At 50.6% G+C, this 24,507-nt stretch overlaps 1 protein-coding gene across 1 annotated transcript in view; it reads left to right on the forward strand.

The window, feature by feature from the left end:
* Positions 1-24,507, forward strand: part of LOC103119236 (protein kinase C zeta type) — an 89,494-nt gene that overhangs the window by 59,648 nt on the left and 5,339 nt on the right. The window contains exons 3-16 of the mRNA XM_060200791.1: positions 2,959-3,050; positions 3,301-3,347; positions 3,429-3,488; positions 3,685-3,838; positions 4,759-4,840; positions 5,594-5,643; positions 6,622-6,810; positions 10,419-10,516; positions 19,950-20,036; positions 21,155-21,290; positions 21,493-21,580; positions 23,315-23,434; positions 24,138-24,217; positions 24,413-24,502. Coding sequence (XP_060056774.1) covers positions 2,959-3,050; positions 3,301-3,347; positions 3,429-3,488; positions 3,685-3,838; positions 4,759-4,840; positions 5,594-5,643; positions 6,622-6,810; positions 10,419-10,516; positions 19,950-20,036; positions 21,155-21,290; positions 21,493-21,580; positions 23,315-23,434; positions 24,138-24,217; positions 24,413-24,502 — 1,373 coding nt within the window. The remainder of the gene's footprint in view (positions 1-2,958; positions 3,051-3,300; positions 3,348-3,428; positions 3,489-3,684; positions 3,839-4,758; positions 4,841-5,593; positions 5,644-6,621; positions 6,811-10,418; positions 10,517-19,949; positions 20,037-21,154; positions 21,291-21,492; positions 21,581-23,314; positions 23,435-24,137; positions 24,218-24,412; positions 24,503-24,507) is intronic.

A 24,507-nucleotide genomic window follows, 5' to 3' on the forward strand; every position in this document is an offset into this window, starting at 1 on the left:
AGCACATGTCCCTCAAGGTGTCAGGTGTCCAGGGAGGCTGGGTGCTGGTGAAGACAGGACATGCCCCAGGCAGTTAGTGGCATGGAACCCTCAGGACAGAGGTACAATAGGCACAAGTGACAGATGGACAGGAAGAAAATGGCTATTGAAGGTGGGAGGCTGGAACACATGTTCCTAGGAGGCAAGTCACCTGCTTCACTCTTACCTAGAATCCAAACCAGTTGACTGTCATCAGTGACTTCTGTGTACCTAATGGGTTCCGGCCAGACCAGGGTCCTGGGCAGATAGGATGGGGCCCCTGGATGCTGTCAGAAAGTTTTGGAAAGCTTGGCTTTCAGTGGACACCTGCTCCTTTCACACTGGCTGGCCACCCCAGCAAGCAGACTGGCCAGGTGGCAGAGAGTGGCTGAGACTGTCCCCTGGAATTCACTTGCTCCCTTAGGCAGTGAAGCTGCAGGAAACAGGAGAATATGGGGGGGGAAGGCAGCCCCCCTGGGATTGGCAGTGTGACCCAAGACACTATCTAAGAGCTGTGTTCTGAGCACTGAGAGCAGGGGCTGTGTTTGCTGAGAGTGGCTTGGCATGATCTAACCACAATGGCATGGAGCCTCATTCGTGAAGCACATGCCCTGGGACTGAGCCAGTCTGAAGCTTGCAGTTGCCCTTGGCCAATGTCAAGGCCATGAAGGAGGAGGTCAGGGGCTTAGCATGTGCCCACCCCTTTTGAAATGAAGGAGAGAAGCAGCATGGTGAGACCAGGCCCCAGGGCTGCTGTGCACACCTCCTGTGATGGGTGGAGACAGACTGCCCTCAGACATGGGTCCCCACTGACACCTCCCCCCATTCTCTCTACTTACCTGGTGCCCAGGGCATGAACACTTGTCCTGTTATGTCCTGGTATTTGGGACCAGAGACACCTCAGCAGACCAGCAGACCACATGATGGTGTGGACAGACCATGTAACTAGGCATCCAGTGGGGCCCATCTGGCAGCATGAAAGAGATGGGAAATGATGTTTCCTATCTGCTTGTTCTTATAGGCTTCGAAAGTAGGACCTTGAGTTTTAGGTTCAGTTAATGGCATAGTTCCTGGGATAATAACACTTCAAATAGAGATTGGAAAGAAACTTTGGAAGGGGGCCAAGGAGACAGCATAACGGTTATTGCAAATGACTCTCATGCCTGAGGCTCCGAGGTCCAAGGTTCAGTCTCTGACACTGCTATAAGCCAGAGCTGAGCAGTGCTCTGGCAAAAAAAAAAAAAAAATCAAATGAAGCCTGCCTCACCCAAAGTGGTTTTCTCAACCCCATGGGAGGGCTTCTGGAACAAAGGACACTGAGTGGCTATGGATACAACCCAAGCATTGCAAGTCAAGGTGTGGGGTGAAAATTAGGAAAAGAATTTTTAGCACATGATATTAAAAAACATGACTTTGTGGTCTGGGAGGTGGCATAGGAGATAAAGCATTGGACTCTCAAGTAGGAGGTCCTGAGTTGGATCCCCAGCAGCACATATACCAGAGTGATGTCTGGTTCTTTCTCTCTCTCTTCCTATATTTCTCATTAATATATATACATGACGGGAGTCGGGCGGTAGCGCAGCGGGCTATGCGCAGGTGGCGCAAAGCACAAGGACCGGCATAAGGATCCCTGTTCGAACCCCGGCTCCCCACCTGCAGGGGAGTCGCTTCACAGGTGGTGAAGCAGGTCTGCAGGTGTCTGTCTTTCTCTCCTCCTCTCTGTCTTCCCCTCCCTCTCTCCATTTCTCTCTGTCCTATCCAACAACGACAACAACAATAATAACTACAACAATAAAACAACAAGGGCAACAAAAGGGAATAAATAAATAAAATAAATATTTTTTAAAAAATTAAAAAATATATATATATATACATGACTTTTGGGAGTCAGGCGGTAGCGCAGCAGGTTAAGTGCAGGTCGTGCAAAGCGCAAGAACTGGTATAAGGATACCAGTTTGAGACCCCGGCTCCCCACCTGCAAAGGAGTCGTTTCACAAGTGGTGAAGCAGGTCTGCAGGTGTCTATCTTTCTCTCCCTCTCTCTGTCTTCCCCTCCTCTCTCCATTTCTCTCTGTCCTATCCAACAACAATGACATCAGTAATAACTACAACAATAAAACAACAAGGGCAACAAAAGGGAATAAATAAATATTTTTTAAAAAACATGGGCAGGGGTAGATAGCATAATGGTTATGCAAACAGACTGTCATGCCTGAGGCTTCAAAGTCCCAGGTTCAATCCCCTGCACCACTGTAAACCAGAGCTGATCAGTGCTCTGGTAAAAAAAAAAAAAAAAAAAGACTTTTAAGCAACTTCAGCGGGCCAGGTGGTGGCATACCTGGTTGAGTGCACACATTACAGTGCACAAGGACCTGGGTTTGAGTCCCCAGTCCCCACCTACAGGGGGAAGCCTCATGAGTGGTGAAGCAGGGCTGCACGTGTCTCTCTGTCTCTCTTTCTATCTCCCTCTTCCCTCTCAATTTCTGTCTCTAACAAATAAATAATATTTTATAAAGAAAGAAAGGATGAGTGAAACTTAAGCACTTTCAGAAATAGTGACTGCTGCCTGATGGGGCTGGAACTGCAGAGAATGGAAGCAGGTCTTGGTGCCCAAAGCTCTTTTAATTCTGATTTTTTTCTTGGGTGGTTGAGCTCCGTGAGTGCAGGTGTTGAGGCCAGAATTAAATGAGATTAGCTGATGCTAGGGGCCCATGCGTGGGATTCCCCAGGGTCCCTGCTGGACTCTTCTGTATCCCAGACCCTTCTTAGAGAAGTTACCCTTATGAAATGGTTAAAGTAGTGTGGAGGGTGCAGAAAAGCTTCTTTCCTGTCATCGAAATCAAGTGCAGGTGTGTGTGCGCACACACACATTTCTGTGAGGGGTTTTCTTTTCTTCAGCACCTGTTTCTTGAGTTTCATTGTGTGCCTGGCATGGTCCCAGGTTCCTTCCCACATGGAAACACTGCCCTTCACCCCTGCATCGAAGGCTGGCTCATCCCTTTTGGAGGCCTGGCTGGGAAACAGCTGCTGGCTGTGAGTGCACCTGCCCAAGTGGCTGTGACAATGACATTGGACTCCTAGCCCCTGATTCAAGGGCATGCTTCCTCACCATTCCTTAAAGCCCTGACCCTGCAAACATCACCAAGTGAGATGATGGTCACCATTCACTTTAAATTGACTGGAACCAGAAAGAACAACTGACTGTTTAACATCTTCCAGAGTCCTGAGGGAAAGCAGGCTAAATGCTCACCGCCTGTATCCTTTCACAACTGTGACCCATTAGGGACACCCCCCCAAAGTCATTTTCTCCATGGTTGATGAGATGATGGGGTGAGGGTGAAACTAGAATGCCCTATTCCTTGAAATCTGAACTCTCCCCTGACACAGGCCCCACAACTGTTCTGCCCACAGCTCCTTCCAGACAGGGGTCCCTACCCACTCACCCAATGGGCTCCCCAATACCCTCAGCAGGTACTGACCTCCTCCTGTGGTCACTGGTGTCAGTGGCCTGGGGAGGTAATTCCCCAGCACCTGCTGAGACCAGGCAGGACCCAGTGCAAGGTGGCTGGGCACCTCTCACCCCAGCCTGGGCAAACCAGAGATGTCCAGTGCTCCCCAGCTGGGCTGCATCTTCCTGGAAAGGTTGAGCTGTAGGTGCCCAGCGCTGACTAGCATGCTTGTCCTGGCAGAGAGCGTACTGCGGCCAATGCAGTGAGAGGATATGGGGCCTCGCCAGGCAGGGCTACAGGTGCATCAACTGCAAGCTGCTGGTGCATAAACGCTGCCACGTGCTCGTCCCGCTGACCTGCAGAAGGCATATGGTGAGTGCCAGGTGGGCAGGGGAGTGCGGTGCTCAGAGGGACTGCCTGTGGGTCCGAGCTTCTGACCAGCACACTGTCAGTGTGGGGAAGTGGGAGAAATGGTAGAGGCTCATGACACTTCATCTTTAGGCATCCCTGAAAAATTGCCCAGGACTGCTTGGCGTAGGGCTGGGAATTAGAAGTGCCCTGTGTGTGCAGCAGTTAGGCACAGCCTTAGGGAGTTGTAGACATAAGAGACCTCATGCTCTGGCAGTCAGGCCCTGGCCTTCACATACACACCATGTGCACCAGCTGCTGCCTGTAACCCTGGACTTGAAGTACCCAGGCCCTACTGTGTCACTGCACCAGGGGCTCGGACAGAGCCAGGAGTCCCCTGGGACCTTGGCAGGCATGGGGCACATCCAGGAGGGCTCGCTTATTGGTGCCCAGCTGCAGCATAAGGAGGAATACTCCAGGAGGCAGGGTGCCAGCTCCTGGAGCTGGCTGAGAACTCGGCTTCACCCCAGTACTGGCCAGAGCACTGGTGTAGGTGAGATGGCAGTCTACTAAGAGACCCTTCCAGCCAAAGCTGCCCAGACCACAAAGAACATGCCCCCCCCGTACCCCCATGAGTTCTCGGCTTCACATCACACCTACATGAAACATGTAGGCTCCAGTCCAGGGCACTTGGACTGTGATATCCTGGCATGGAGCCAGGGGGCAGGGCCCAGGTGTATAGGAGAGATGGAGGAGGCTCATGCCTAGACACCCATCTTTTGAAGCGTCCCCAAATAAGGCACAGGCTTTCGTGCCTTGTGGTCACAGCCTCTGGGAGCAGGTGACCTTGGGGTGGCCTGTGCAGCAGTGTCACCTGTGTGTGCACTGGGGCGCATGGCACGTGTTTCCTGCCCATCACGTGCTAATGCCCATGTTTCTGGCAGGATTCTGTCATGCCTTCCCAGGAACCTCCAGTAGATGACAAGAATGACGGCGTGGACCTGGCCTCCGAGGAGACCGATGGAAGTAGGTGCTGCCCCTGACCTTGACCTTCTCTCTCCCCAGCTGCCACCTCCTCCCCTGGGCACTGCCAACAGGATTGGAACTCGGGGCAAGGGATGGGGGTACTCATTTACCTAGGGTCACCTAGTCCCTGGCCAGAGATGGCACAAGTTGGCGGCCTTCTCTGGTCACTTCCCTGGGATTCTGGTGGAGGGGTACTCTCTGCTCAACTTGGGGGTTTCTGGATGGAACTTAGTGCCACTGCTGCCAGGACAGGGTGCTCAGAGCACACCTTCTGGGAAGACCAACTGGATGGTGAGCGGGGCTTTACAGAGACTCCTGGATTGTTGTGGGATCTTTAAGTATGGGTGGCAGAGGGCTGCTGGTATTGGTGGCCAAGCCCTAAACTTCCCAGTACAGGGGTGCGTGAGAGAACTCTCCTATGATTAATGTGCGTTCTAGCCTCTGGGGGGAAATCAGTGAGAACCTAAAGCACTTAGCACAGCACCTCACATAGGGGACTCCTAACAACTACCAACCACCTCATATATCCAGTTACTCTAAAAGCCTTACTCTGTAAGGCCAGGCACCCAAAGCCCTTGACTAGTTGCTTCTGTATTAACATTCAGCTGGAGAAACTCTCCACAGATGCATGTCCCCAGGACCCAGAGGGTCAAAGCCAGCAGGTCTGGCTGGCCCCAGGACTCTGGAGCCCAAAGGACAAGAGCATGTCAGGTCCCACAGCACACTGTGATGTCCTTTGCTTCTCTCTACCAGTCGCTTTTATTTCTTCATCCCGGAAACATGACATTAAAGATGATTCTGAGGTGAGTGGACAGAGTGGCTCATGGGGAATTTAAATGTTCTTTCTACACACTTATAAGCTGAAGTGGGCAGAGACCATAGTGGTTCCGCAAGACTTTCATGCCTGAGGCTCCAAAATTCCCGATTCAATCCTCAGCACCACCATATGGCAAAGATTAGCAGGCCTCTGGGAGAAAAATAATTTTAAGGTAAAAATTCCTAAGTTTGTTTATTTATTTATTGTCAACAGGGGCTTTGCGCCAGCACTACAAATCCACCACTCCCAGCTGCCTTTTTTTTTTTTTTTTGCCTTCAGGGTTATCTCTGGGGTTCGTGCCTGCACTGCTATTCAAAGCTCCTGGAGGCTATGTTTTCCCTTTTGTTGCCCTTGTTCTTGTTGTTTCCAGATAGCATAGAGAGAAATGGAGAGAGGAGGGGAAGACAGAAAGAGGGAAAGAAAGATAGACACCTGCAGACCTGCTTCACCACTTATGAAGTGACCCCCTCACCAGGCGGGGAGCATGGGGCTCAAACCGGGATCCATACGCCTGTCCTTGTGCTTCGCTCCATGTGCACTTAACCCACTGCCCGTGCCCCTTGTTTTCTTTCAATATTATTGGATATGACAAAGAGAGAAATTGAGAGGGGAAGAGGGGAAGGAGGGGGCGATAAAGAGTCACCTGCAGACCTATTTCACCACTTGTGAAGACTCCCCTGCAGGTAGGGAGCCAGGGCTCGAACTCAGGTCCTTGCGCATGGTAATGTGGGTGCTGCACTGAGCAGCCCTCACATGAGCTTCTTTCTGAGAGAGTTCTGGAAATGTGTACATTGTCTTGGTATGTTCAGATCTATCGCTGATCTTCAGCAAGCAGTTACCCAGGATGGGGAAGGGATGTCTTTGTGTGGTGAGCTCAGCTGGGGTGCCAGATCTGGGCTCTGGGACATGACCACTGGCCAACTCCCTGTCTCACCTGCTGCCTCTTGTCGCCTGGTGCCCTCAGGACCTCAAGCCAGTCATTGAGGGGATGGATGGCATCAAGATCTCCCAGGGGCTCGGGCTGCAGGACTTTGACCTCATCAGGGTCATTGGGCGTGGCAGCTACGCCAAGGTCCTGCTGGTGCGGCTCAAGAAGAACGACCAGATCTACGCCATGAAGGTGGTGAAGAAGGAACTGGTTCATGATGATGAGGTGTGTGCCTTCCTTGGGGGCATGTATGTGTGTGTGTGTGCGTGTGCGTCTGTATGCAGGCTATGAGCACAAAGTGTATGTGCACAGGATGTGTGCATGGGTGTGTGTGCAGGATGTGTCCCTGCAGGGGATGTGTGTGCAGGGGATGCTTGTCACATAGGAAGTCACATGAAGGCTACAGTGAGCTGTCATATGAAGGCTGACACCACTGTGAGCCTGGGACACTGAGAGAGGTGCCCCTGCCAATTGCAGTTACCATGCTAGACTCAGAATCTGGATTCTGGCTTCATGTACCTTCTTTTAACAGAAGAAAATGCATTTACAAAGGGCCAAGTGGTGGCACACCTGGCTAAGTGCATACATTACTATGCGTAAGTCCCAGGTTCAAGCACCGAACTGCAGGTTCAGGCACCTGCAGGAGGATGCTTCATGAGCAGTGAAGCAAGTATACTTCCTCTCTTTGTTAAAGAAAAGTTTTTTTATTATCTTTTTATTTATTTATTGGATAGAGATAGTCAGATATGGAGAGGGGAGAGAGATAGGGAGACACCGGCAACCATGCGCCTGCTTCACTACTTGTCAAGCTTTCCCCCTGCAGGTGGGGACCAGGGGCTTGAACCGGGGTTCTTGTGCATTGTAGCATGTTTTAAAATTTTTATTATTGGATAGAGACAGAGAGAAATTGATAGGGGAGATAGAGAGGGAGAGAGAAAGATACCTGCAGTCCTGATTCACAACTTGTGAAGCTTTCCTTCTGCAGGTAGGTACCAAGGGCTTGAGCCTGGGTCCTTGTGTGTTGTAACATGTGCGCTCAACCAGGTACATCACCACCCGGCTCCTCAAGTACTTCCTCTCCATCTTCCCCGCTATCTCTCAGTTTCTCTCTGATCTATCACGATGGGAAAAAAAAAAAAAAAGAAACCACTGGGAGTAGTGGGTTCATGCTGCAGGTACTGAGCCCCAGAAACAAGCAGGCAATAAAAAGGACAGAAAGAGAAAGAAGAGGGGGTTGGGCGGTAGCGCAGCGGGTTAAGCACAGGTGGTGCAAAGTACAAGGACCAGTGGAAGGATTCTGGTTCAAGCCCCCGGCCTCCCACCTGCAGGAGGGTCGCTTCACAGGCGGTGAAGCACGTCTGCAGGTGTCTATCTTACTCTCTTCCTCTCTGTCTTCCCCTCCTCTCTCCATTTCTCTCTGTCCTATCCAACAATAACATCAATGGCAACAATAACAATAATGACAACAAGGGCAACAAAATGGGAAAAAATGGCCTATAGGAGCAGTGGATTTGCAGTACAGGCACTGAGCCCCAGCAATAACCCTGGAGGAAAAAAAAAAAAAAAAGGAAAAAGAAAGAAAGAAGAAAAAGAAGAAAGAAGGAGAAAGACACAATTACCAGGTCTACAAGGTAGTTCACCTGGATAGTGCCTTTGCTTTGTTCTGGGTATGATCCAGGTTCCAGCTCAGACCCCACTATACTGGAGTGAGCTTTGATACTGAGGCCTTTCTTTTAGTATCTCTATTTCTTTCTGTGTCACTTTCTTTCTATCTGAAATAGCTGGCTTGGAGTGGTGAAGACCCCAGTGACGAACTACAAAAATGTATTATCGGGAGTCAGGCGGTAGCGCAGCGTGTTAAGCACAGGTGGCGCAAAGTGCAAGGACCGTGTAAGGATCCTGCCTGGTTCGAGCCCCCAGCTCCCCACCTGCAGGGGAGCTGCTTCACAGGCTGTGAAGCAGGTCTGCAGGTGTCTGTCTTCCTCTCCCCCTCTCTGTCTTCCCATCCTCTCTTCATTTCTCTGTCCTGTCCAACAATGACATCAATAACAACAACAGTAATAACTACAACCATAAAACAATAAGGGCAACAAAAGGGAATAAATGAATAAATATTTTTTAAATGTATTCTCCTTAATCTGTCTTTCCTTCCTTTTTTCCATCCTTCCTTCCCTCCTCTCTTTCTTTTTTGCCACCAGGGTTATTGATAGGGCTTGGTGCCTGCACAATAAACCCACAAATCCACCCAGGGTTCTCAGGGTAAACCCTGAATCCAAGGGCAAGTGTCCTTTTAGAGAAAGTAAAAAAGAGAGTAGTGGTAGATAGCATAATGGTTATGCAAAGAGACTTATGCTTGAGGCTCCGAAGTCCCAGGTTCAATCCATAGCACCACGATAAACCAGAGCTGACTAAGGAAGAAAGAAAAAGGAAGGAAAGAAGGGAGGGAGGGAGGGAGGAAGGAAGGAAGGAAGGCAGGCAAGAAGGAAGGAAGGAAGGAAGGAAGGAAGGGAGGGAGGAAGGAAGGAAAGAAGGACGTCAGAGAAAGGCAAAAAGACTCAAGACAGATGGACACAAAAGTCAACACACAGAGAGAGTGGAAGTGAACCCCAAGCCCTGGGTGGGGCAAAAATATTGCCCTGGGGCTTCTGGAGGGGCTGCCTCACAAGCTCCTTGGTCTGGGACTTCTGGCCTCAGGACTCAAGAGAATAAATGTCCAGTGTGCGGAGTTTCCAGCAGGAAACTGAGAATGAGGGGGCCAGGCAGTTGTGCCCCTGGTTAAGGGCTCACATCAGCGTGCAAGAACCCAGGTTCAAGTCCCCAGTCCCCACATGTAGGGGGAAAGTTTCACAAGTGGTAAAGTAGAGCTGCAGGTATCTCTCTGTCTCTCTCCCTCCCCTCTCAATCTGTCTCTAATAATAAATAAAATTTTAAAAAGAAAAAATAAATAAGTAATGTCCAGTGTGTCACCAGAATGAATAAGCTCGATGTCCTGATTTGACCCCCAGCAGCCCATGTTCCAGAATGATGCTCTGGTTCTCTACCAATAAATTAATATAAATTTGCAGCTTTATGCCACACTACGGACCACTGCCCTGTGTGTGGAAGCACAAATGTGTGAGTGTGAGGTGTCTGGGACATAGGCTGAGCTGTGTGTGAGGGGGTTCTTCAGAGACGGTCCTATGGGGCTGTCATTGAGTGTCCCTTGTGCTTCCAGAAACCTCCAAGGGAGTCCTGCTCTCTGGAGGACATACACTTTCCTGAGTGCTTCAGATGAGGAGCCTCCCAATTCGAGGAGGCTTCATTTTATTCTGCTCTGGGTGGTAAAGATGGAGCCCCAGAACCTTGAAGCCCCAGCGCTGGGGAGACAGGCCTGCAGTGCCACAGTTTGCCAAGGCTATAACCTCACCTCCTCATGTTCTCAGAGGAGGTGATAATATTAGACTCCTGGGGCCCAGAGGCTGGCACACAACTGGTGATGGTGGCAGGCCAGCCATAGTGATTATGGTTATAATTCAGGTGGTAGTGGGTGACTAACAGCAGTGGAAACAGTGATCCATTTATTTATTTATTTATTTATTTCACCAGAGCACTATTCAGCTCTGGCTTATGGTGGTGTGGGTGACTGAACCTGGGACTTCAGAGCCTCAGGCATGAGAGTCCCTTTGTATCACAACTACTATGCTGTCTCTGGTCTGTGATGCACTTCCTGATAGGCGTTCTCTCTTATCTCTGTACTGCCCTCCCCAGAGCAGAAGTGAGAGACATCCCTGCTTCACTTGCCCCCATCTATGCCGTGTTGGGAAGCCTTGCTGACACCCTGGTTTCTGTTTCAGGACATAGACTGGGTGCAGACGGAGAAGCATGTGTTTGAGCAGGCATCCAGCAACCCCTTCCTGGTTGGCTTGCACTCCTGCTTCCAGACCACCAGCCGGTAAGCAGCAGGGGTGTTTCTGTGTGCCCAGTACACCTGCCTGGCAGTGTGCAGGGCGCATAAACTGGTATGAGGTTTCTGCCCTCTTAGAGGTCTCCCAGTTCCAAGTTTGTGGGCTCTTCTGGGTTACCAAACTGGCTTTGCTGGTGTCATGGTCAGTCATCTCTGATTCACTCCTGTCAATGGAGCCTTTACTAAAAACCTTACACTGAAACAGGCAGTGAGGGGTGTTGGGAATCAGCTGAACTCAAAGGGATCTCTCTGCATGGAGATCTCGCTGGCTTGAGGACCAGGGAGATAGTACTGCAGTTCTGTAGAAGACATAGCTGTAAGAGGTCCCAGATTTGATCCCTGGTACCAATACCAATCAACCAGAGTTGATCAAGGGTAACGTGTGTGTGTGTGTGTGTGTGTTTATGTGTGTGTGTGTTTATGTGTGTTTCAGGTGGGAAAATAGCACAGCTGATAAAAGCAATGGACTGGGGCCACGTGGTGGTGCAACTGGTTAAGAGCACACTAAAGTGCACTAGGATGTAGGTTCAAGCCCCTGGTCCCTACCTGCAGGGGGAAAGCTTCACAAGTGGTGAAGTAAGACTGCAGGTGTCTTTCTGTCTCTCTTCCTGTCTCCCCCTCCCCTCTCAATTCTGTCTTTATCCAATAATAAGTAAATAAATAAGTATTTTTTAAAAAGATAAAAGCGGGGGTCGGGTGGTAGTGTAGCAGGTTAAGTGCACATGGTGCAAAGCACAAGGACCGGTGGAAGGATCCTGGTTCGATCCCCTGGTTCCCCATCTGCAGGGAGTCACTTCACTGGTGGTGAAGCAGGTCTGCAGGTGTCTATCTTTCTCTCCCCCTCTCTGTCTTCCCCTCCTCTCTCCATTTCTCTCTGTCCTATCCAACAACGAATGACATCAACAACAATAATAATAACCACAACAAGGCTACAACAACAGGCAACAAAAGGGGGAAAAATGGCCTCCAGAAGCAGTGGATTCATGGTGCAAGCCCTGAGCCCCAGCAATAACCCTAGAGGCAAAAAAATAAAAGATAAAAGATAAAAGCACTAGACTTGCATGCTTGAGTTCCCATTTTCAATCCCTGTGCTGTATTCATCAGAGTAGTACTCAGGCTTGTTTCTCTTTCTGTCTCATGAAATTCTTCCTCTCTTACATGTAATAACTAAGAATTAATCTTTTTTTTTTTTTCGCCATAGCAATGCTCAGCCCTGGTTTATGGTTATGTAGGGTATTGAACCTGGAACTTTGGACATTTTTTTAAATTTCTTTATTGGGGAATTAATGTTTTACATTTGACAGTAAATACAATAGTTCGTACATGCATAACATTCCTCAGTTTTCCGTATAACAATACAACCCCCACTAGGTCCTCTGTCATCCTTCTTGGACCCACCCCCACCCCAGAGTCTTTTACTTGGGTGCAATATGCCAATTCCAGTTCAGGTTCTACTTGTGTTTTCTCTTCTGATCTTGTTTTTCAACTTCTGCCTGAAAGTGAGATCATCCCATATTCATCCTTCTGTTTCTGACTTATTTCACTTAACATGAATTTTTCAAGGTCCATCCAAGATTGGCTGAAAATGGTGAAGTCACCTTTTTTTATAGCTGAGTAGTATTTGGACATTTTTTTCCCCATAACAACCAACCTATTTCCCTAGCTCCAAAATTCACCTTTTTTTTACCTCTTTCTTTTCTTTTCTTTATTTTATTTTTTTTAGAAGAGAGAAATTAAGAGGGGTAGGGGAGATAAAGAGGGAGGGGAGAAATACCTGCAGCTCTGCTTCACTACTCATGAAGCTTCCCCTACAGGTGGGAGCCTGATAACATGTGTGTTTAACTGGGTATGTCACCACTGACCTAGAGTACTCAGTGTATCTGCTGTTTAGCCTTTTGGGGAGGAGGCCAGAGCTGGCTGAGGGAGAGCACACACCTACTATGCTAAACCCTTGGTTTGAATCCCACACACACAGAGCTACATGAATGGTGGAGGGGTGTGATGGCCTTCTGGGTAGAATAAGCACAGGCTCCAGAGGCCCTTCCTGGGTTCGAGTTCCTGCCCTCCTCTCAGCAGGCCACCTGAGCACTGCTGGCCCTGCCCACTTTCCCCTCCAGGGCTAGAACTAGAGGAACACCCCTTAGGCACCATGGGGTACATGAGGCCAGAATCTCTGTGTGTGTGTGTGTGTGTGTGTGTGTGCGTGTGTGTGTGTGCACTCAGGCCTGCACATGCTCCTGTATGCCCTGGGCTCTGCTCCTTGTCACACCCACGTGTTGGGGTCCTGCTTGAACCCTGGCAGGGATGCAAGCCTTTGAGCCTTTGTTGGACATAGGGAGGTGTCAGGCCTATTCCTGGTGGTCCCCCAACTGCACTGTATACCAGCTGTCACCTGGACTCTGTGGCTACTGGAATTGTAAGACAGGGGGATTCCCTCCATTCCTGATCAGGCACAGGGCTGTGACCCCACTCAGCAGGAGACAGGTGCTCTCTGGGCCATGAGGGGCAGCTGCAGCCACAAAGAGGAGTCAGGACACGGAGGGGCACAGGATCCACTGGGTGAGGTTGTCACAGGGGCGTGGGGTCGTCCACCCTGAGTCCAGCCAGACCCGTCCACTCAGCTCTGAGCTAAGCTCACAGGACAGTGACACAGGGACTCCTGATGTCACAGCTTAGCATCAAGCCCCCCTTGTTGCTAGTGGTATGAGTTCAGGTCTGCTCTCAGTACAGACAACATCTGTGTTCTCGAAAAAACACATGATGGTGCAGGTTAAATTTACCATGAAATCACCAAAACTGGGGAGAATGCCACTATGCCTGCAGAATGGATAAGCTAAAGTGGCATAAGGGGGCAGTTGGAGTATATACCTGGCCATGTGTGCAACCCATTCAAGTCCAGGCAACCACATGGGAATGATACAGTGGCGCTAGGGGAAGCTCCAGTGCTATGGAGTCAGCCTTTCTCTCCCTCTCCCTCTCCCTCACCCTCTCCCTCTCTTTATGGAAAAGTCACCTGGAAGGCAGAGGAGATAGATAGCATAATGGTTATACAAAAAGATTCTCATGCCTGAGGCTCCAAAGTTCCAGGTTCAATCCTCCACCACCATAAACCAGAGCTGAGCAGTGCCCTGGTTAAAAAAAAAAAAAAAAGAAAAAGAAACAGAAACAAATGAAAAGTCACCTGGAATAGTTAATTTGAGGCATCTGTGTACAAAAGAAGTGGTCTGACTTGGAAATTGAACCTGGACCTTTGGTGCCTCAGGCATGAACGATTATATAAACACCGTATCATCTCCCCAGGCCCGAGTGACATCTTTTCAATGTGGCATCGGGGCCTTGACTGTGACTGAATATTGTTATTCTTTTCTTTTTTTAATATTTTTTCTTTTTTTTTGCCTCCAGGGTTATTGCTGGGTTACTCGTAGTGCCTGCACTATGAATCCACTGCTCCTGGAGGCCATTTTTTCCCTTTTGTTGCCCTTGTTGTCTATCGTTGTTATTGTTAATATTATTGTTGTCATTGTTGTTGGATAGGACAGACAGAAATGGAGAGAAGAGGGGAAGACAGAGAGGAGGAGAGAAAGATAAACACCTGCAACCTGCTTCACCGCCTGTAAAGTGACTCCCCTGCAGGTGGGGAGCTGGGGGCTCGAACCGGGGTCCTTACGCCATTCCTTTCACTTTGTGCCACGTGCACTTAACCCGCTGTGCTACTGCCCAGCCCCCTCTTTTTAAAAATTTTTTAATTTATTTATTTTCCCTTTTTGTTGCCCTTGTTTTTTTTATTGTTGTTGTAGTTATTATTATTGATGTTGCTGTTGTTAAATAGGACAGAGAGAAATGGAGAGAGGAGGGGAAGACAGAGGGGGGAGAGAAAGATAGACACCTGCAGACCTGCTTCACCACCAGTGAAGTGACTCCCTGCAGATGGGGAGCCAGGGGCTCGAACCGGGATCCCTCCACCGGTCCTTGCACTTCATGCCACATGCACTTAACCTGCTGTGCTACCGCCCGACTCCCTGAATGTTGTTATACTTTATTGTCAAGAGTGACAGAAAGGAAAGACACCACAGCACCACACTACTATTTCCGGAGGCCCCCCCCCCCCGATACCATCCATGACACTCTCACATGGTGCTTGAGCTTGAACTCAGAGCCTCACATGTGGCAAGATATGTGCTGTCCTAGGTGAGCTCTGTCCAGCCAAATGACTTATCAATAGCTCCCTCCTCCCTCACATTGAACTGCTGTCTGAGGACAGCCCCTCCCTCCAGTGTGCTCAGGGACGAGAGACCGGCCGGCCGCCAATGGAACATCTGCCATCAGCTGGCTGCTCTGTAGTGGACTCTGACAGCTCACCCACCTCTTGTCCCATGCTCTTCCAAAGGTTGGCTTGAGGCTCCCTGACCGGGATGCCCCAGGTCTTGCTTTGGGGTGGCTCCAGATGCCACTGGGCCCAGCTCTGCAGCCACTGTGTGTCAGATGCTCCATAGTGGCTGGGGACCATGCAGTGCCACGCCCACTCAGGGTGGGGGGAGAGGAGGACCCAGGCCCCGGAGCTGAGAGAGGGGTGTTGAGGTGGGGGTGGGGGACTGGCTGGGGCTGTTGTTGCCCACTATCCTGAGAGGGCCCCCGCCACCCCACCAAGAACATGAGTCACCTCACCCTTCAGATGCTACCTTGTCACTGCTGTCACAGTGCCAACTCAGAATAGAAGTACAGATGCTGAGTGACAGCGGACGGGGGAGTCACCAGCCTTTGTTCCTCTGACACCCGGTGACAATGGTGGCTTATGGCCTACTTGTGCTTGCTTTTTGGCTGAACTGCTGAAAATGCTTAAAATGCAAACCTCACTACTTGGTCAGGCGCTGGAGCATCACCTCTCAACCGCTCCCCCCACCTAGCGCAAGCCTGTTTATAGGCACAGGGTCAGCATTCCCTGAACTCCAGTGCAAGAACTTGTCACACTCAACCCCAGTGCCCATGAGCAAGAGGGCACCCCAGGCCTTTCACTCTGTGGATACTGCACTGTCACTGGATTCCCTGAGTCACCATGTGCCACATTGTCACAGTGAATCACCATCTGATGATGGGGTGACAGGGGTAGGGGAATGCGTTCTAAAGAAACATCCAAAGTGGTGTGAGGGCCCTTCTGCAGAAAAAGGTGGCCTCAGCCCTGGGGTCCTGCTGAAGGAGGGGGGTGCCCATCCTGCCACTGTGACATATGGCAAACTAGACAGATTCCCTGACCCTCAGGTCACCAGTTCCAGGATCCAGGCTCAGTGCCCTGCCCAAAAGAAATGGCTTATTTCCCATCATGGGCTGGGGAGACAGCATAATAGCAATGCAAAACAACTTTCCTGCCTGAGGCTCCAAAGTCCTGGATTCAATCCCCAGCATGACCATCAGACAGAGCAGAGCTGTGCTCTACATTACAAAAGAAAAAAGAAAAGGAGATGGCTCCTTGAAACTCCTATGATGGACATTTCTCTGCACACAGAGAGAAAGCTACCTTGGCCTTGTCTTTTCTTCTTTTTTTAATATTATTTATCCCCTTTTGTTGCCCTTGTTGTTTTATTGTTGTAGTTACTGGTGTCATTGTTGGATAGGACAGAGAGAAATGGAGAGAGGAGGGGAAGACAGAGAGGGGAAGAGAAAGATAAGACACCTGTAGACCTGCTTCACCGCTTGTGAAGCAACGCCCCTGCAGGTGGGGAGCCGGGGGCTCAAACCGGGATCCTTATACTGGTCCTTGTGCTTAGCACCACCTGCACTTAACCCGCTGTGCTACCGCCCAACTCCCGTCTTTTCTTTCTTTTTTTTTTAATATTTATTTATTCTATTTTGTTGCCCTTGTTATTTTATTGTAGTTATTGTTGTTATTGATGTCGTTGTTGTTGGATAGGACAGAGAAAAATGGAAAGAGGAGGGGAAGACAGAGAGGGAGAAAGAGAGACACCTGCAGACCTGCTTCACCGCTTGTGAAGTGACTCCCCTGCAGGTGGGGATCCGGGGTCTCAAACCGGGATCCTTACACAGGTCCTTACGCTTTGCGCCACCTGCACTTAACCTGCTGCGCTACTGCCCTACTCCCCTGTCTTTTCCTTTTAAAGAAGTAGTGAATCATTTTCTTTTTCTATTTGTTATTTATTTGTTGGAGAGACAGCGATATTGAGAGGGAAGGAGGAGAAAAAGAGGGAGAAAGATACCTGTAGCACTGCTACACCACTTACAAAGCTTCCCTCACTTGCAAACGGCAACCAAGGGCTTAAACCTAGGTCCTTGCACACGGTGATGTGTATGCTCTACTGGGAGCACCACTGCCCAGCCCCTTCTGAAACCACCTCCCATCTCTCCCTCTCTCTTTTTATGAGTTTCTTGGTTTCCTTATCAAGTTCTAGATTTCCGTGTGTTAGTGCTGCCTTTTCTCCTAATGCAATTGGAAAGAAATGAGATAATCATACCCAAATGGCAAATCTCATCTTTCCAAAGAACTCCTTGACCTATAAGTAGCTTCTTTTCCTAGTTTTCCAGCATACCCTAAATTTATTGAAGGCAATGTGTTGCTGTTTTCCTTCAGAATTAGAGTTTGTCTCTACTTCCTTAGAAATGGCTTTGCCTTCCCTTAGAAGGGCCGGGTGGTAGCACAGCAGGTCAAGTGCAAGGACCAGTGTGAGGATTCCGGTTCAAGCCCCCGGCTCTTCACCAGCAGGGGGGTCGATTCACAAGCAGTGAAACAGGTCTGCAGGTGTCTGTCTTTCTTTCCCCTCTCTGTCTCCCGTCCTCTCTCTATTTCTCTCTATCCTATCCAACAACAATGACAGAAATAACAACAACAATAATAGTAACAACAATAAACAAGGGCAACAAAAGGGAAAAAATAGCCTCCAGGAGCAGTGGATCTGTAGTGCAGGCACCGAGCCCCAGCAATAACCCTGGAGGCAAAATAAGTAAATAAATTTTTTAAAAAGAGAGAGAAAAATGGCTTTGCCCTGTCATGAAGGCTCTTATTACATAGCATCAGCACAAGTGGGTCAGAGGCAGGCATGTGAAATCCTGCATGTGCACCGAGGCCATGCTCATGTGGCTCAGGGCTCTCTTGTCTCTCTCTCTCCTCCCACTCTCACTCACTAAGTATACAGTTAAAAGTTAAAGTATACAGGGCAGGGGAGACAGCATAATGGCTATGCAGTGAGACTCTCATGCTGTAGGAGGAAAAAGAAAAAAGATGCCTCTCCACAGCACCCTGCAGAAATAAAGCTATTGGCTCACTTTAACACATCTATATATAAGGCCAGCAAAATAGCTCACTTCAATAGTTTGCTGCTTTGCTGTGTGTGTGACCCAGGTTCTAGAGCAGCTCTCCCTGCATTGAAAGAAGCTTTGGTGCTGTGATCTGTCTTTCCTCTCTCTCTTTTTCCCTCTTTCCCTTTCTCCCCCTCCCTTTTCCCCACCCCCCATATATATGGACCAGGAACTCAAAAGCCTTCCCAGGCATAGGGGAGTAGTCTGAAGAGACCCTCCACACGATTCCTGGTCATCTTGTGTGTATGCTTGTTTTGTTTTGTTTTCTCACCAGGTTTCACGGAGGCTGTGTGCCTACACAATTCCACTGCTCTCAGTAGACTCAAATTTTCTTTTTTCTGAAGTGAAAGACAGAGGGAAAGAAAAAACAAAGAGAGAGAGATAAGGAGAGACTAAGCAGTGGTACACCCAGTTGAGCTTATGTATTAAAATTCACAAGGTGGAGCTGGGCAGTGGCGCAGCGGGTTAAACACACATGGTGTGAAGCACACGGACCAGTTTAAGGATCCCAATTCAAGCCCCTGGCTCCCCACCTGCAGTGAGGTTGCTTCACAGGCGGTGAAGCAGGTCTGCAGGTGTCTTTCTCTCCCCCTCTCTGTCTCCCCTCCTCTCTCCATTTCTCTCTGTCCTATCCAACAACAATAGCAATAACAACAACAATAATAACCACAACAACAACAGTGATAACCAGGGCAACAAAAGGGAAAAAATAGCCTACAGAAGCAGTGGATTCATAGTGCAGGCACCAAGTCCCAATGATAACCCTGGAGGCAAAAAATTCACAAGGACCCAGGTTCAAGCCCCTAGTCCCCTCCTGTAGAGGGGGGAAGATTCACAAGCAGTGAAGCATTGCTGCAAGTGTCTCTTTCTCGCTCCCTTTCTATCTCTCCCTCCTCCCTCTTTCTCGCTCCCTTTCTATCTTTCCCTCCTCCCTCAATTTTTCTCTAATATATAAAATGTTAAAGAGAGATAAGGAGGAGAAGCACTGCAGCACTGTTCCACCACACATGAAGTGTCCCCTTTCCCCACTGCTCAGTGCTCCAATGTGGTGGCAGGGCTTGAACCCAGGTTCTCTCTCCTGTTGTAAAGAGTGTGCTCTAACTAGTGAGCTGTCTTCCAGTCCTGTCCTGTGCTTTGAAGTCTCAAAGTTTTGCCTTTAACAAACTTTTCCACTATGTTCAGGCCTCAGGTCTTTGTCCAGGGGGCCATTGTAGGGGGGGATGGGGTGAAGGTGGGCAGGTGCTGAGTGTCCATGAATGATGCTGTGACTACTGTCCTCTGTTATTGTACTGGGTGCTGGCAGCCCTTCCCTATGAAGAGCTTGTCATGGTGTCCCCATGACACACCATGACCACATGCCCCCCACGACCACATGCCCCCCCCCACAGCCTTCAAGAAGTAGGTCATTCACAGTTGAGTCCTTCAGAGCTACTCCTCTGCTCCCCCCACCCCAGTTGTCTCCCACAGCACCCAGAGCCTGCAGGGAACCCAGCACATGCAGGGGTTGGCCTCCCTTCCTCCCTCTCCAGAAGCCAGTGACCTAGAAACTCAGAAGCTGCCCTGCTGGGGTATTTCTGGAAAATCGCATGTGAATTTAATTTTGAAAGCAGAATCTTATTAAATGTGGAGGGAGTCTGTGACCCATTGCTTGGTGGCCTGGGGAAACCTGGGGACCAAGTCACCTGCCCTAGTTCCCTCCTCTTACCCCACCTACCTTCCTGGCTGTGGCCCACGTAGTCACATCCTCCCACCCCTCCCACAGGCTCCAACCCCCCTTCCCTGGCTCTATAGACCCCAGGGTCCCTGCCCATATCAGCACCCCAATCTCCTTCTCTGGTGCACTGCACCTACTCTTGGGCTTCCTGTAACACCAAGCCATCTCACCCCAGCCCCAGAATGGGTCTAACCCCATCTCTGCCATCCTGTACCTCCCCACCCCGCCTCTCACTTCTACTCTATCTTGCTTCCCCCTCTCATCACTCCAACAAGCCAGTGGAAGTGATCTGTCCCTTCTCAGAGTTTCACTGCATCAGAGTTGGAACTGAGCAAGGGGGCACAGCTGGCCACAGGGCCAGCTGCTCCTGAACCTTGACCACCCTCCTTCCCTCTGGCTCAGGCTGTTCCTGGTGATCGAGTATGTCAATGGTGGTGACCTCATGTTCCACATGCAGAAGCAGAGGAAACTCCCAGAGGAGCACGCCAGGTGGGTGCTGGCAGGGACCACCCCATTGTGGCATCCTGGTGGAGAGGAAGGCAGTGACACCCTGATACTAGCAGGGAAGAGGTCCTGTCATGTGACAGCCCAGAGCCACACAGCTGGCAGGCTGGAAGCCTCCTGAATGCCAGTCCCAAGGGGAGAATTGGGGTGCAGGGTGGGATGGGCTGGCTTTCCCACGGTCACACCCAGAGGAAATGCCCTCCACCCTGAGCTGTACCCCGGATCCTGGCTCAGACAGTGCAGGCTGTCCCAGCCCAGAGAGCCTGTCTGTTCCCATGACACTGTAGGGCCCCTGCCCTGCTGCTGGGCTTTGCTCCCTCCTCCTCCTTCCTGTTTTCCATGTGTCCCCTTTTTCTCATTTCCTCACTTTAAGAGAAACCCAGGCTGCACTGCAAGCCACCTGAGGCAGGCACTCAGTCCAGAACTGTGTGCTTCCATCCCTTTCCAGCTGGTGGCCGACAAAACAGATAGGCCCCCACCAAGTCTATGTGCAGCTCCGTGGCCTTGGGCGCACACTTAACTGCTACATGAGTTCCGCCATCCTCTCATCCTCCCCATAAACTCCCCTCCTGGAGCCCACCCCCTTCGCGTCTCCAGGGCTGTCATTCTCCAGGGATCTTGTCATCACTCAAGGCTTGTCCCTGGTGTCTGGCTGCTGCTGCTGAGCAGTGTCCCTGAGGCCATCCCGCTGGCTCTTCTTTTTGTAGCAGTGACACCCAGGAACCCACTGTATCACCCTTGAGTGGACACTGGTTGTTTTCTCCTTCCAGCTGCTGTGGTCACATTGCTGGGAACACAGAGTACCCTTAGCTGCCCCAGCCCCTGGCCCGAGGGGACACCAGGGCTCATGGTGATAGTTGAACTGGAGGTCCCTCATACAGTTTCTGCAGCAGCTTCATTGACACAGCCTCACACCCCAGGTTCGGCCTGGCTGTGTGTCCTGGACAGTGGTCCCGGGCTGCAAGGCCCTGGAGTCACATGACCATTGATTGAAGCTGTGTGCACATGGATTTAGGGTAGAAGGGACAGCACGGTATGCTGCCCACTCTGCCTGCAGCCTCTGTGCAGGCCCCTTACCTGATGCCAGGGCCTTCCTCTCCTAGGTTCTATGCAGCTGAGATTTGCATTGCCCTCAACTTCTTACATGAGAGAGGGATCATCTACCGGGACCTGAAGCTGGACAACGTCCTGCTGGATGCTGACGGCCACATCAAGCTGACAGACTATGGCATGTGCAAGGTGAGCTCTGCCCCTCCCCCCTCCCCCCCATACACAGGACTCCAGGACCTGCCAGAACTGCCTGCTTTTCGTCTCCAGTGAAGAGGTCGCCCAAGGCTGGGTCAGCCCAGCCAACCCCCACACATACACACAGGGCGGAGGGCACATCTGGGGTCTCTTTCCTTCCATTCTTCCTTCCCAGTAACTGGCTGTGTCCCAACAGGAAGGCCTGGGCCCTGGTGACACAACCAGCACTTTCTGCGGAACCCCGAATTACATCGCCCCCGAAATCTTGAGGGGAGAAGAGTATGGTGAGAAGAGCTGCTGGGCACGTTGGGGTGTGGAGGAGCCTGTCACCACAGGCACGGCCCCATGGGGCTGCAGTCACAGTGCAGAGGAGGGAGGGATCCCAGCCAGCCCAGCCTGTTCCAGCAGACTCACCATGCAGGTGCTTCCTGAGAGTCAGGTCACCCATGACTGTCTCCTGCCCATGTCACTGTCTGACCTGGTCTGGGCTCAAGTCCCCAACCCCCATCTACTGTCCCTTGTGTCCCCCTCAAACTCCCTGTCTGAGGACACTTGTCAGTATCCCTTTGTCCTAAGGCTTGGAAAACAGGAAGGAACAGAGGAAGCAAAGGTGACCTCAGAGTTTAAGCCTGGGTCTCAGGAAGGGAAGAAGTGAAGGCAGATGGTGTGGCCCTTGAGCCAGGTGCCCCAGGACGCATTGTCCTCTCAACTTTGAGTGTGTGCGCCTGCATGCACACACCCCTCTTACTGTGTGTCCTTGTTCAGTGATGCAGTCACACATGTGCTATCAGATATTTATACTTTCTTTATCCTTGGAAATGGCATTGCTGTAGGCCTGGGAGTTCACTGCTATTAAAGGCACTCAGGGAAGGAGGGGTGAACAACAGGTCTGGGGACCAGAATAGCCAGCCTAGCAGCCAACCATTGTGACAGAGAAAAGACGGAAAAGAGAACCTTACCAGGAACATGTGGGACAGAATCTAGAATGCAGCCAGTCTTGGGGAAAACAACCTAGAACTTCAGACCGGGGGGGGGGGGCTAGAACCTCAAACAGTAGGGGATTGATGAGACAAAACCTAGAACCTGGGCTAGAGATTAATGAGATAGAACCTAGAATGGGGGGGGGGGGGGCATGGCAGGTTAAGTGCACATGGTGCATAGTACAAGGACCGGCATAAGAATCCCAGTTCAAGCACCTGGCTCCCCACCTGCAGAGGAGTCGCTTCACAAGCAGTGAAGCAGATCTGCAGGTGTCTCTCTCTCTCTCTCTCTCTCTCTCTCTCTCTCTGTTTTCCCCTCCTCTCTCCATTTCTCTGTCCTATCCAACAATGATAACATTAACAACAATGAAGACAACAAGGGCAACAAAAAGGAAAAAAAATAGCCTCCAAGAGCAGTAGATTCATAGTGCAGGCGCCAAGCCCCAGTGATAATTCTGGAGCCAAAAAAATTAAATTAAATTAAAACAGAACCTAGAATCTAGGCCAGGGATGAGTGGAGCTGAACCTAGAACCTAGCCCAAGAGAAATGAGATCATGCCTAGAACCTGGGCCTGGGATGGGTAGAGCAGAACCTAGAACCTGAACCTGGTGGTGAATGTGACAGAACCTAGAATACAGGAATGGATGGGACAGATTCTAGAATCCAGTCAGGGACAGGACCCACAGGGAAGGGTCTGGCACTGAGCAGAAGGGATCCTGTGTGGGGTGGAGGAGGGCATTCCCTGTGGGTGGCCCACAGGGAAAAGTGGGCCCTCCAGCCCTGTGTGGTGAAATACACTCCAGGCAAGTTCGTGTGTTTATATGAAAATGTGCAAGGCAGAGGCATCTCTGACATGATGGCAGCAGGCTCTTCTCAGTCCACATGGAGGCACATGGTGGGGACTAGGAGGAGGACCCAGTGAGTGCCAGTCAAGAACAGCTGTCGGGGCAGAGACACTGGTGCTCGAGCCAACACACCCTCCCTCCCATCCCTCATTGTAGCTGAGCTTGAACCACTTGTCTGGGGATGTCTTCCAGGGTTCAGTGTGGACTGGTGGGCACTAGGTGTGCTGATGTTTGAGATGATGGCTGGGCGCTCCCCCTTCGACATCATCACTGACAACCCAGACATGAACACAGAGGACTACCTATTCCAAGGTGTGTGGCCCACTCAGCTGGGGGACTGGGTCCCCTCTGTAGTTCCAGGGGTGTGTGGGGCGGGGCCCCAGGTGACTCCTGCTGTAACAGTACACCTCTAACCTTTGATCCCCTAAAATAAGGTCTGGCCAACCCTGCTCCCCAGCTCAGCTTGGAGGTAGGGGCAAAGGACCAAGGAGTGGAAGTGAGGCAGCCAGTAGAGGAGACCATGCCCAGGTGCTATAAAGAGACCCCTCCTGATTTACTCCAGGACCTAGGGAGACAGCATAATGGTTATGTAAACAGACTTCCCTGCCTGAGGCTCTGAGGTCCAGGTTCAATCCCCCAATCCAGCATAAACCAGAACTGGAAAAGAATAGGAAAGCTATCAGGAGAGGGGATGGGATACAGAGTTCTGGTCATGGGAATTGTGTGGAGTTATACTCCTCTTATCATATGGTTTTTGTGAGTGTTTTTTTTTTTTATAAATAAAATTTTTTTAATATATGATTGGATGGATGAATAGAATGAATAGGATGAACAGAATGACTTAGCTCAGTGTCCTTCAGTTTCCTGGGTGAGCACCTGGGCCAGTAGTGACCCTGTACTGGGACCCAGGACCACAGTGCCCCTGCAGCACCCTCTGGTGGCCATGCATGGGGACTACAAGGGGCTTGGGGGCATGCTCAGGATGCAGAGCTGCTCACCAGCACCTCTTGTGCAGTCATCCTGGAGAAACCCATCCGGATCCCCCGATTCCTGTCTGTTAAAGCTTCACACGTGCTGAAAGGATTCCTAAACAAGGTACCGTTCCTGTGTTTATGGGCTGCTATGTCACATCTCAGGGTAACATGGCTGCTCTGGAGCTCTGTTCTCTGCCACCTCTGTCATGCTGCCCCCCACATCAGTAGAGCCCAAGCGGGTGGAGCAGGGCCAGCTGCTTCCCTCCAGTGTAGGCCCCTCACTCTAACTGCCTTGTCCTTTGAACTCTGACCCTAGGACCCCAAAGAGAGGCTCGGCTGCCGGCCACAGACTGGATTCTCTGACATCAAGTCTCATGCCTTCTTCCGAAGCATAGACTGGGACCTGGTAAA

Source organism: Erinaceus europaeus, chromosome 10, assembly GCF_950295315.1.
Source record: "Erinaceus europaeus chromosome 10, mEriEur2.1, whole genome shotgun sequence".
Lineage (NCBI taxonomy): Eukaryota > Metazoa > Chordata > Mammalia > Eulipotyphla > Erinaceidae > Erinaceus > Erinaceus europaeus.